The 12922-nt window shown below is 40.6% G+C and overlaps 1 protein-coding gene across 11 annotated transcripts in view; it reads left to right on the plus strand.

Annotated features, from left to right (window-relative positions):
- The window catches only part of LMO7 (LIM domain 7), a 239648-nt gene that overhangs the window by 191538 nt on the left and 35188 nt on the right, over positions 1-12922 (plus strand). For 10 of the 11 annotated variants that reach the window (XM_056555527.1, XM_056555526.1, XM_056555531.1 and 7 more), the window contains 4 exons: positions 5947-6138; positions 8621-8735; positions 8985-9146; positions 11388-11569. In XM_056555527.1, coding sequence (XP_056411502.1) covers positions 5947-6138; positions 8621-8735; positions 8985-9146; positions 11388-11569 — 651 coding nt within the window. The remainder of the gene's footprint in view (positions 1-5946; positions 6139-8620; positions 8736-8984; positions 9147-11387; positions 11570-12922) is intronic. The other variant, XM_056555529.1, reaches the window with a different exon arrangement.

The raw sequence follows: 12922 nt of genomic DNA on the forward strand, positions 1-12922 counted from the left end.
AGGCATCTTCAGGTAAGGTACCCGGCCTCCATCTTCTTCCCACTATCCCCTCAACATCCAGGGGTGGCCAGAACGGGGGTTGCCATGGCAACCCACTGTCCTACTCTGCCATTGGTCAGAATCAATTCTGAGTAATGGCAGGGGATAGGAGGAGATCGCAGCATTGCGACTTCACACCTACCCTGCATGATGATTAGGGCTGTCACTGACAGCTCCGATAATCACAATTTTCCGGGTGATCGGGTCACCAGAGACCCGATCAGCCTGGAATAGGAGAAAATTTTCTGCGATTGCCAACATGGGGGCGGGGGGTTGGGGGGGAAGGATTTCAGCAGGCTTGCCGTTCCGATCTCCGCCTGATGAGCGGCAGAGACCGGAAAACGCCATGACGTACTCATACGCCATGGGTCCTTAAAGCCCAGGGTGCGGGGACATACGCATACTTCATGGGTCCTTAAGGGGTACTCCGGTGGGAAACTTTTTTTTTTTTTTTTTTAATCTACTGGTGCCAGAAAGTTGAACAGATTTGTAAATTACGTCTAAAAAATCTTAATCCTTCCACTACTTATTAGCTGCTGGATACTAGAGGAAATTATTTTCTTTTTGGAACACAGAGCTCTCTGCAGACATCACGAGCAAAGTGCTCTCTGCTGACATCTTGTTCCATTTTAACCCCTTAACGACGCAGGACGTATATTTACGTCCTGCGCCGGCTCCCGCGATATGAAGCGGGATCGCGCCGCGATCCCGCATCATATCGCGTTGGTCCCGGCGCTCATCAACGGCCGGGACCCGCTGCTAATACCGCACATCGCCTATCGCGGCGATGTGCGGTATTAACCCTTTAGAAGCGGCGGTCAAAGCTGACCGCCGCTTCTAAAGCGAAAGTGAAAGTGACCCGGCTGCTAAGTCGGGCTGTTCGGGACCGCCGCGGTGAAATTGCGGCGTCCTGAACAGCTGGCAGGACACCGGGAGGGCCCTTGCCTGCCTCCTCGGTGTCCGATCGGCGAATGACTGCTCCGTGCCTGAGATCCAGGCAGGAGCAGTCAAGCGCCGATAACACTGATCACAGGCGTGTTAATACACGCCTGTGATCTGTGTAAAAGATCAGTGTGTGCAGTGTTATAGGTCCCTATGGGACCTATAACACTGCAAAAAAAAGTGTTAATAAAGGTCATTTAACCCCTTCCCTAATAAAAGTTTGAATCACCCCCCTTTTCCCATAAAAAAAAAAAAACCGTGTAAAAAAAAAATGAAAATAAATGTATGTGGTGTATCGCCGCGTGCGTAAATGTCCGAACTATAAAAATATATAATTAATTAAACCGTACGGTCAATGGCGTACGCACAAAAGAATTCCAAAGTCAAAAAAGCGCATTTTTTATACCATTAAAAAATTCATAAAAAGTGATCAAAAAGTCCGATCAAAACAAAAATCATACCGATAAAAACTTCAGATCACCGCGCAAAAAATGAGTCTTCATACCGCCCTGTACATGGAAAAATAAAAAAGTTATAGGGGTCAGAAGATGACCTTTTTAAACGTATACATTTTCCTGCATGTAGTTATGATTTTTTCCAGAAGTGCGACAAAATCAAACCTATATAAGTAGGGTATCATTTTAACCATATGGACATACAGAATAATAAGGTGTCATTTTTACCGAAATATGCACTGCGTAGAAACGGAAGCCCCCAAAAGTTACAAAATGGCATTTTTTCTTTGATTTTGTCGCACAATGATTTCTTTTTCCGTTTCGCCGTGCATTTTTGGGTAAAATGACTAATGTCACTGCAAAGTAGAATTGCCAACGCAAAAAATAAGCAATAATATGGATTTTTAGGTGGAAAATTTAAAGGGTTATGATTTTTAAAAGGTAAGGAGGAAAAAACGAAAGTGCAAAAACTGAAAAATCCTGAGTCCTTAAGGGGTTAAAAACTGTCCAGAGTAGGAGAAAATCCCCATAACAAACATATGCTGCTCTGGACAGTTCCTAAAATGGACAGAGATGTCAGCAGAGAGCACTGTGCTCGTGATTCAGCAGAGAGCACTGTTGTCCAAAACTAAAATAATTTCCTCTGTAGTATTCAGCAGCTAATAAGTACTGGAAGGATTAAGATTTTAAATGGATGTAATTTACAAATCTGTTTAACTTCCTGGCACCAGTAGATTAAAAAAAATAATAATAATAATAATTCCAAAGGAGTACCCTTTTAAAGGACCATCAAATGCTTGAAACAATCTTATTTTTCCACAATTTTGAAAGGGTGCCAATAATTTTGTCCAGCCCTATTTTGAAGTTTGGTGTGACATTATGTCCAATTTGCTTTTTTCCTCCCTTTTTTGGTTTAGTTCCAATACACATAAAGGGAATAAACCTGTGTATAGCAAAAAGTGTTACTGCAACCCTTTCTTTGAGAAATACTGCATGTTCTTGAAAAATTTCAGGGGTGCCAACATTTACGGCCATGACTGTACATTGATTAAAAAAAATGGGTATATTTTTGGATGAAAAAATTGTCTTGTCCCTGCAGCTATTGACTGTGTATCTCTGTGCAGAAAAATACAAGAATTGTTGGTGGGAAAAGCAAGGCTCTGTGCAGGCTCCTAGCTTGTCAATCAGCCTGCTGTGTGAGACGGATGACATGTCCCTTAGACTCAGTGCACAGAGCCCTGCTTGTCTCGCCCACACTACCTATATTTTGTCTCTGCACAGAGACACATAGGCAATAGTTGCAGGGACTAGATCATTTTTTCACTCAAAAATATACATATTTTAACCAATGTATATTAGAAATATACAATTACATTGACGTGGTCTAAGGTGATACAAGGTGCTTAACTCCAAGTGCAGTTGTGCACCTACGTTGTAGTGGAGGACCTGCACCTATGGATCACAATGTGGTTTCACTGCTGTGGTTAATGTAAACAATGACATTAGCTAACCCTCAAAACTGACGTAAAATTGAGACATTAGCCAGTATATCCTTATATGAAGGACACACTTGAGCCCACACACCACGCCAAGGTTTCTCAAATGGTACGGGACCTATTAACTAACCTACCTGGCCAGATAAATAAAACCAGGAACCAAATTACGACAGCCTTAGGTCCGACTTGCAGATTGCTCCTCAGTCACCTCCAGTGTGAATCTAAGCACTCGTACAATGGGAGGGAGGAAACAAGCTACAAGCCCCACCCTGGTTGGTTCATTTATAGCAGGCCACACAGGTGAAATATTAGAAATATACATATAATGTTATCTAAATTAAGAAAAAAAAGTTTTTGCAAATGACAGTGCCCATTTCATTATTAATAAGAATGGCACTTTACATATGATCAAGGTAACAATACATAACGCTAACACGGGACCATTGAGCATTACACAGAGTAACTTGCCGACTGCATAGAGGCCAAGAGGGATCTACAAGGAGAAAAGAAGGAAATGGTGGTGGTGGTGGTGGTGGTGGTGTGTGTGTGTGTGTGTGTGTGTGGGGGGGGGGGGGGGTCACTTGTGAGCAGGTGGTAAAGTAGCCATTAGTTGTGCTAGTTGTGCAGTGGCAGCAGGATTATTGAAGGTCGTAGGCTTGCTTGAATAGATGGGTCTTCAGGTTAATTCATTGGGCACCTGGTAGCCAGTGAAAAGCACAGGGGAGAGGCAGAGCAGAAGCAAGGGGAGAGGTGGATTATTTGAGTACCAGAGTTGAGGATAGATTGGAGGGGAGCAATAAAGAATAAAATGTTTTCGAGAACAGTCCGAAAATAATGTAGATGTGTTTTTGTTAAACTTAAAATCAGTGTTAGGGCGCACTTACACTACAGTATGCAACCTGCACATAGAAACTGCATAATAACATCATGTAGAGATTTTCTTGTGTGTAAGGTACTAGATGCAAGTTAACACTGTCCAGCCTTTGGTGGTGTGTTGCTTTTCTACGGCAAAGAAGGTTACCTTACACTTGTCCTTAGGAGTGCTTACATGTTGTCCCATTTAACTTGGACACAGTGCAATTTGGTGCTGGTTATAGTAGTAGTCCTAATAATGTTGTTTCTCAATGCTGAAACCAAAGCTTTAAATGTGAGATAATGTAAAGGCATGTTCACCTTCCATGGATTTGTTGCAGATTCGCTGCAGAATTTGACTTAATTTGAACATACCTTAACCCCTTAACGACGCAGGACGTATATTTACGTCCTGCGCCGGCTCCCGCGATATGAAGCGGGATCGCGCCGCGATCCCGCATCATATCGCGTGGGTCCCGGCGCTAATCAACGGCCGGGACCCGCGGCTAATACCACACATCGCCGATCGCGGCGATGTGCGGTATTAACCCTTTAGAAGCGGCGATCAAAGCTGACCGCCGCTTCTAAAGTGAAACTGAAAGTATCCCGGCTGCTCAGTCGGGCTGTTCGGGACCGCCGCGGTGAAATCGCGGCGTCCCGAACAGCTGATCGGACACCGGGAGGGCTCTTACCTGCCTCCTCGGTGTCCGATCGACGAATGACTGCTCCGTGCCTGAGATCCAGGCAGGAGCAGTCAAGCATCGATAATGCTGATCACAGGCGTGTTAATACACGCCTGTGATCAGGATGAGAGATCAGTGTGTGCAGTGTTATAGGTCCCTATGGGACCTATAACACTGCAAAAAAAAAGTAAAAAAAAAGTGTTAATAAAGGTCATTTAACCCCTTCCCTAATAAAAGTTTGAATCACCCCCCTTTTCCCATAAGAAAAATAAAACAGTGTAAAAAAAAATAAAAATAAACATATGTGGTATCGCCGCGTGCGTAAATGTCCGAACTATAAAAATATATAATTAATTAAACCGCACGGTCAATGGCGTACGCGCAAAAAAATTCCAAAGTCCAAAAAAGTGTATTTTGGTAACTTTTTAGAACATTAAAAAATGAATAAAAAGTGATCAAAAAGTCAGATCAAAACAAAAATCATACCAATAAAAACTTCAGATCACGGCGCAAAAAATGAGTCCTCATACCGCCCCGTACGTGGAAAAATAAAAAAGTTATAGGGGTCAGAAGATGACATTTTTAAACGTATAAATTTTCCTGCATGTAGTTATGATTTTTTCCAGAAGTGCGACAAAATCAAACCTATATAAGTAGGGTATCATTTTAACTGTATGGACCTACAGAATAATAAGGTGTAATTTTTACCGAAATATGCACTGCGTAGAAACGGAAGCCCCCAAAAGTTACAAAATGGCGTTTTTTTTTTCGATTTTGTCGCACAATGATTTTTTTTTCCGTTTCGCCGTGCATTTTTGGGTAAAATGACTAATGTCACTGCAAAGTAGAATTGGGGACGCAAAAAATAAGCCATAATATGGATTTTTAGGTGGAAAATTGAAAGGGTTATGATTTTTTAAAGGTAAGGAGGAAAAAACGAAAGTGCAAAAACGGAAAAACCCTGAGTCCTTAAGGGGTTAATACCAATTCTCAGTCACTAGGGGCCAGATTTATCAAACTGTGTGAGCGAAAAAGTGGAGAGATTTCCCTACAGCAACCAATCACAGCTCAGCTTTCACTTAACCAGAGCTCGTTGGCTGATTTGTGATTGGTTGCTCTGGGGAAATCACTCTCTATTTTATTTTTTTTTCTCTCACACGGTTTGATAAATCTGGGCCTAGGTGTTTTTTTCATACATGCATTTTAAGAACTAATGAAAAATACAGTATATAAAACCACTTTATCTAAAGGTTCCTGTCTGACATCCCAGCCCCATGCAGGTTTTTTGCAAGCCTGGAATACCATGTTACCATTACAGCTTTTTGGTGACAAATTATTTTGAATCTTGCTTACCTTTTCCAAGCAAGAACATGAGGGGCATTTGGTTAGAAGTTAGTGTGTGTCATCTTTTACAGCTATGTTTTTATGATTTGATAAAAAGGATTGTTTAGGATTTTCTAAAAATGTGATATTCTTTAGTTGGATGATACCCGAAAGTACAATGGTTCAGCAACCCAGGAAAAACCAAGCAGCGCCTTTCATAGCGAGGATGAGGCTGACAACATAAAAGATGAGAAGATAAACACAGGAAGAAGTTTTTCTCCTAAAACCTTTGATGTCCAATTGGAAAAGAGTTCAGTGGCTCAATCTGCTGCACCTCCCAACCCCATGGTAATGTGCTCATTGAGCATCAGTTGTGTATTGTACAATTGTAACCTCGATATCCTCTAGGTTCGGTCATGTCTGTGTTTTCCGTAACTGTCTATAAGCCTATGTTAACATGGTGGATTTGTTTTAAATTCTTGCAACAGGTCTACAGAGCAATGCAGCAGATTGTAGGCATTTTAGAATCCACATCACTCTTGATCTTTGCTATAACTCTTGTGTATTTTACAGCTAAATTCCATTAAACTTGTACCTAAAATCCTAGCTAGAATCAGATACATGCCTGTGTTTGGTTTGCTACAATTGGAACATATCTTGGCTAGTTGGAATCTTCTTTATTTTATGCTCACAAGTAGTGCATTCACTAAAATGTTTCCCATATACATGACATTTCCTGAAATTCTGGTGATGCTAACATTGGAAAAGTGGAGGTTTCAGACAAGTAAATGTCCAACCTCCCTGGACTCTTGTTTCTCTTGACAGGAAGACATTAGATTGCACTCAGCCACCATCAAAATAAAACGGATCACCCAATACAAATGGATGTCTGGGGGCAGCTTTTCTCAATAATACTAACTTCTTATAGTGGTTTTCACTTTAGCGTGAATACCTTAAATACATAGAAATTTATCAACTGCTTTGCACCAGTATTTTTTCATGAGACAGTTGTTGACTTTACCGTATACAATATTTGTTGCTAAATGGGAGGAGGCAGAAAATATATTAAACTGTATTGCAAATCAATGCTGGCCCAGGCTATTGTCTATTTCATTTTCTATCGAACTAAGGTGCATTAAATATATTAAGAGGCATGCACTTTAATAAGTTTGTCACATTTCACTCACCTTACTTGTAGCCTGGTGTATGAAATGCCTGTCTTTAAACATCTTCACCATAGTCCATTTATCTGCTAGACTGCAGCAGTATAGGTCATGGTTTGATTACGGTATATATTTTTTTAGCCAGTTAAACACAAAATATCCTACTTTTAGAGTGAAATAATTCCTGAGCATCAAGTTTTATTCCCTAGCTTGTAAATTATGCACATAATTATGGAATATAATGTATAATATATAATGTATAATTATATAACAATATATTCATTTTTCCTGTTTGAATGATCCCATATATAGTAATGACAGAATCAAAAAGAACAAAAAAACGGGGCACTCTCTTGTGTAGTATTTTAGGGTCGAATAGAGATAACCACCACCACACCTATGGTGACATACTAACCTGTTGGGGTTGTGCAGTGGTAAAAGCAAAACACTACGGTAGGCTTAGGGTGGAGTGGGTTAACGCAGTTTGCAGCTCAATATTCCCTGTCCATGTCCCCGCGGGTACGGAATAAAGAACCAAGATAAACAGGCAAATTGAGGAATAGGCAGAGCACTACTGCTTAAAAAGAGGAAACTCAAAGCGCCATCACGGGTGCACATGACAGTTTATTGAAATAAAATTACTGGACTACGTGTTTTGGCGCTAGCTGGCGCCTTATTCAGGACCACAACAATTTAGGTGTTGAATGTCCTGAAGTGTTTTCCTGTGCGGTAGTGGCATCTTGGCATTACCACCGCACAGGAAAACCCTTCAGGACATGCAACACCCAAATTGTTGTGGACCTGAGGAAGGCGCAAGCCAGCGCTGAAACGTGTTGTCCAGTTATTTTATTTCAATAAACCCTCCTGTGCATCCGTGGCCTTTTGAGTTTCCTCATTTCAAGCAGCAGTGCTCTGCCCATTCCCCATTTTTCCTGTTTATCTTGGATATATAGTAATGTTATTCAGTGTTTACTGTTGTACACATTAAAGGGGAAAAAATGTTTACAAATCAACTGTTGCAAGAAAGTTTAACAGATTTGTAAATCACTTCTATTTAAAAATCTTAATCCTTACAGTACTTATCAGATATACTACAGATATACTACAGAGAAATTTATGAAATTCTTTTCTGACAACAGTGCTCTCTGCTGACACCTCTGTCCATATCAGGAACTGTCCAGAGCAGGAGATGTTTTCTATGGGGATATGATTCTAATCTGGACAGTTCCTGACACAGACAGGGGTGTCAGCAGAGAGCACTGTTGTCAGATAGAGACATCTGTGAATTTATTTTCTGATTTATACAGCAGCTGATAAGTCCTGGAAGGAATAAGATTTTGTAATGGAAGTAATTTACAAATCTGTTTAACTTCCAGTCACCAGTTGATTTGAAAACATTAGTTTTCTACTTTTTTTCTACTGGAGTTTCCCTTTAAACATGGCTAGACCCTATAGTACAGATGAGGGAGTATTTAACAAAGCTGCGGGGAGTAGAAGAAATTCTATGACTAGCTGAGCAGTGCTCATTGAGAGAGTCCCTGATGCATTCAGCATGACAGAGGATAATTAGAGAGTATTGTGTACAAGCTACCTGCTGGACTGGATAGACTTTCCTCTCGGCAGAGGTCAGAGATATTAGATACTCAGGTTGTGCATTTTTTTTCCAGGACCAATACAGCGACATGAGAATCAGCATTAACCAAAAGCCTGGAAGCAGCCAAGACTTTGGGTTTAAAACAAACTGGAACAGCTCAGGGGTTTTTGTAACGTCTGTTGATGCAGGTAACGTACCTGGCCTATTCATATTTTGTCTTAATTTTTGATTTGTAGCAGTGCCACTTTCTGACTTACATTACAACATACGTAGGTTTTATTTTTGGCTTTTTGTATTGTAAGCTACATAAATTGTTACTTTTTATCTTACCAGTAGTATGTATTTTACAGGGTTATTTTTCTCCTTGGCTTTAGTCCCCTTTTCATACAGTTTAGAAGAGTAGCAGTTTTGTCACTATGATGTATACTTGTTTGCAGGCAGCCCAGCTGAATTTTCCCAGCTGCAAGTAGATGATGAAATTCTATCTGTCAACGGCATCAAGGTTTCATCTATGGACTATAGTCAGTGGAGAGAAGCCATGGACAGTGCTCTGGAAACTGGAAACCTTGCAATAGATGTCAGACGATACGGCAAGAATGGTAAGTTTCACTTAAAATATCATTCCTCTTTACTTTAACAGCTTTTGGCAATACTAACTGGAGAATTTTGCCAGTTTTGATTCACAAACATTTGTGTTTTACAAGCTGTATTAGCAATAAATAAATAAATAAATAAATATTGTCATGGCTTTTGAAAACTGGCAGAATTGATGTACTGGGTGTCTTTATTCATACAACTATATGTTTGTATGCTTGGGGTGGGAATAGAGCCTAATACTATTAACTAATAATATAGAGATTTAACATACATCTTTATGGCTGTAATATCACATAAGCCTTGGCATGCTCTGAATTATGCTAAAAGTCTCTTTAGAGTTTTAATAGGGTAAACAAACAGCTTAGGTTAAGGAGCATCTGTAGTCATTTAAGATTGTGAATCCTGTGTAGCATCCATAGAAAATAATCGTATGCAGTAGTCACTATTTATACGGTGATCATTAGTGAAGCTTCTGTGTCGTAGGAGCTAAATAACCAAAAAAACTGTAGTGCTGGATCTACTACATGACTCGCACTAACAGCACCTTACAGACTCAGTAACTATAATGGGGTTCATTGGGTTACTGATGGATGCTGTGCTATGCTGTCTGTCATAGCGCAGTCATTGTCAGAGATTAATTATAGAGCATTTGACGCAGATGTGAACACCGCCTTCAGGTGTGTCTTCATTCCCTTTTTATATATTTTTCAGTCTTGTGTTCAGCTAATAAAAAAAAAATAACATTTTTGCTACATGTATACAATGATCACTGGTCCTTACTCCTGGTAGCCAGAATTGACTAAATACGTTTATGCCATTTTAAAAGAAAACCACAGACTCAGAGTTCTCTGTATTTATAAGGGAGCGGCCCACCTTCAGTGACTGACAGGCTGTTGTGTTTGTGTGCATATACAGCAGCATGTCAGTAACTGCAGAGGTGGGTGCTCATACAGTAGATCCATGAGTATGAATATGCACTCTTACTAGTCAAATGGTGCAAACTTTATTGTGGCCATCAGGAGCATGAATCTGTAGCTATGCCACTACTACATAGGGCAGCTGTAAGAATGGTCATAATCTACTTAGATGGTCTTATTTTAGTTAGGGTCAACATACCCTAGTCCATCCTATATTAAGTAAAATAGTCAATTTCAGTCAATTAGATGTTTTTTTGTTTGTTTTTGTCTGTATTGTGTAATTTAAAGGCACTTTAACTGTATCTAGATTACATGGAATCTATATGCTAGATATATCACTGTATATGAAAAATATGTTAAAGAAGTAGTCCAGTGGTGACTCAGTGGTGAGCAACTTATCCCCTATCCTAAGGATAGGGGATAAGTTGCAGATCGCGGGGGGTCCGACCGCTGGGGCCCCCTGCGATCTCCTGTACGGAGCCCCGACAGCCCGCGGGAAGGGGGCGTGTCGACCTCCGCACGAGGCGGCGGCCGACACGCCCCCTCAATACAACTCTATGGCAGAGCCGAAGCGCTGCCTTCGGCAATCTCCGGCTCTGCCATTGAGATGTATTGAGGGGGCGTGTCAGCCGCCGCCTCGTGCGGGGGTCGACACCCGCTATCTGGGCGAGTAGCCGGGGCCCCATACAGAGAGATCGCAGGGGGCCCCAGCGGTCGGACCCCCGCGATCTCAAACTTATCCCCTATCCTTAGCATAGGGGATACGTTTTTCACCACTGGACTACCCCTTTAAGTGGTATATCTATGTCATTATACTACATTATTCTCTACTACCTACATAGGTTGTAGTTTGTAATAGAAAATTAGATTACGCAATCAGCTTTGAATTATGGCTATAGCAAAGTGAAAATGATTTTTTATAGTAAATCTAATAACAGTGCAGTAAAGCTTAGTCACTGTATGTACTTCTGTTAGCAAAATATCCACATTACTTAACTCGTGGAAGGAAGGGGGGGAGGGGATGGTGGACATTCTGAAACCACTCTGTTACCAAGGTTGAACCTACTGTTTTGGTAAATCACTATTAATGTGAAATGAAGCTATAGTTAAAGTGCCTTTAGGTTTTAGTAAAGTATTCACTATGTTGTCTTATTGCATGTATAACTGCATATCTGGGAAGGTGGTCTTTTTTTTATTTTTGCGGAGATCTAACCCTCTGTGACACCGCTTTTGCTGCTTGCTTCATCACTTTGTATACTTGTCCCATGTTTGTGTTTTCATTAACTTTCATACTTTGTATCGCTGCATTGATTACTTACCAATCAGACTGGGGCACAGACCCACCTTCCCTGCCGTACAAAAGCCATAAAACCCTCAATCTGACCAGTATGGATAACAAACTTGTAGGTTCTCCTGAAAGTAAATGGATTGATGCAAGCTCTATCAGCAATAGCTCCTCCAGATCTCATAACACTTCTCTGAGAAGCAGCCCACCCGACACCAGAAATGTAAGTAACATGTTAACAGAGAATTTCTCCTGAAGGCCAGTACTATTTGTATACACAGCATATGTAACAGTATGTAACAAATCAAACCGCATAGACTGTCATTTATAGCAGTTTATTGTAGAGCTTAGTTTGAGTATATTAATAGTTTTATTGAGTTGCGCTTAACCCCACTACCACTTTTCTTTTAACCCCACCACCACTTTTCTTGTAGTGGAGAAATGGTAGAAGTTACATGTGGTTTACATACAGTGATTTAACAATTTCTTTAAAGGGATATTCAAGCCGTACAATTGTTGGGTTCAGGGTGCTCTGGAAAAAAAAAAACTAAACAAATAACAAAAAAAGACAACAACAAGCATTCTCACCCACCCTGGCCCCTGCTTTTTCTTACTGCCTGGTCCTGGAAGGCATAGTGCCCACAGGAACCTCTGTTCAGCCAATCACGGACTAAGGCAGGTTACTGCTGTGGATAGTGATTGGCTGGGTGGTAAATTGAAGCTCCTCAAGCCAACTATAAGTTTAATTCACCCGAATACCCCTTTTAATATAATCCCGTTAATTGTAGTAATTTTGTTAGACTTAGGGCCCTTTCACACTACCGTTGCCACCCTAAAAAAAACTCCAGTCATGAACTCCCATCTAAAAGTGCCTAATACGGCCGTCAAAAATCCCATTCATGTCAATGGGATTTTTTGACCATCCTGCAGCACCAATTATGTCCCGTTATGACTAACGGATGTTATTTTTGATGGCACAAAAGTCAGTGCCTGTACTAATTTTTGTCCTGTCAAAAATAACTGTGGAATAACTGCCGTTAAAATTTTAACATTAAAGTCTATGGGTGATGGATGTTCACAATTGACATCCATTAGTGCCCGTTTTTTTTACGTCCATTATGATCCGTTATTTGCACTCCGCATGCTCAGAATATGGAAATAAAATAACAGACATAAAATAACGGACTATAACGGATAAAATAACGGTTGATAACGGGTTGAACATGTCCGTTAATTATAAAATAACGGACATTGGTCATCCGTTATCATCCGTTATGTTCAGTTATTTTGTCTATTTTTCATGACCTCTTTCAGCAGATAAATGGCTGTTAAAATGCAGGGACATGACAGTAGTGTGAAAAAAGCCTTAGAATACTTTCACATGTGAGAAAGTAGTCTGTTTGGGCTATATGGGGGGAGATTAATCAAAACCTGTCCAGAGGAAAAGTTGCTGATTTGCCCATAGCAACCAGTCAGATCGCTTCTTTAACCCCTTAACAACCACAGACGTAAATGTACATCCTGGTTTGGCCGCACAAGGATGTACATTTATGTCCTGTGTGTGACTGCAAGCATC

Source organism: Hyla sarda, chromosome 2, assembly GCF_029499605.1.
Source record: "Hyla sarda isolate aHylSar1 chromosome 2, aHylSar1.hap1, whole genome shotgun sequence".
NCBI lineage: Eukaryota > Metazoa > Chordata > Amphibia > Anura > Hylidae > Hyla > Hyla sarda.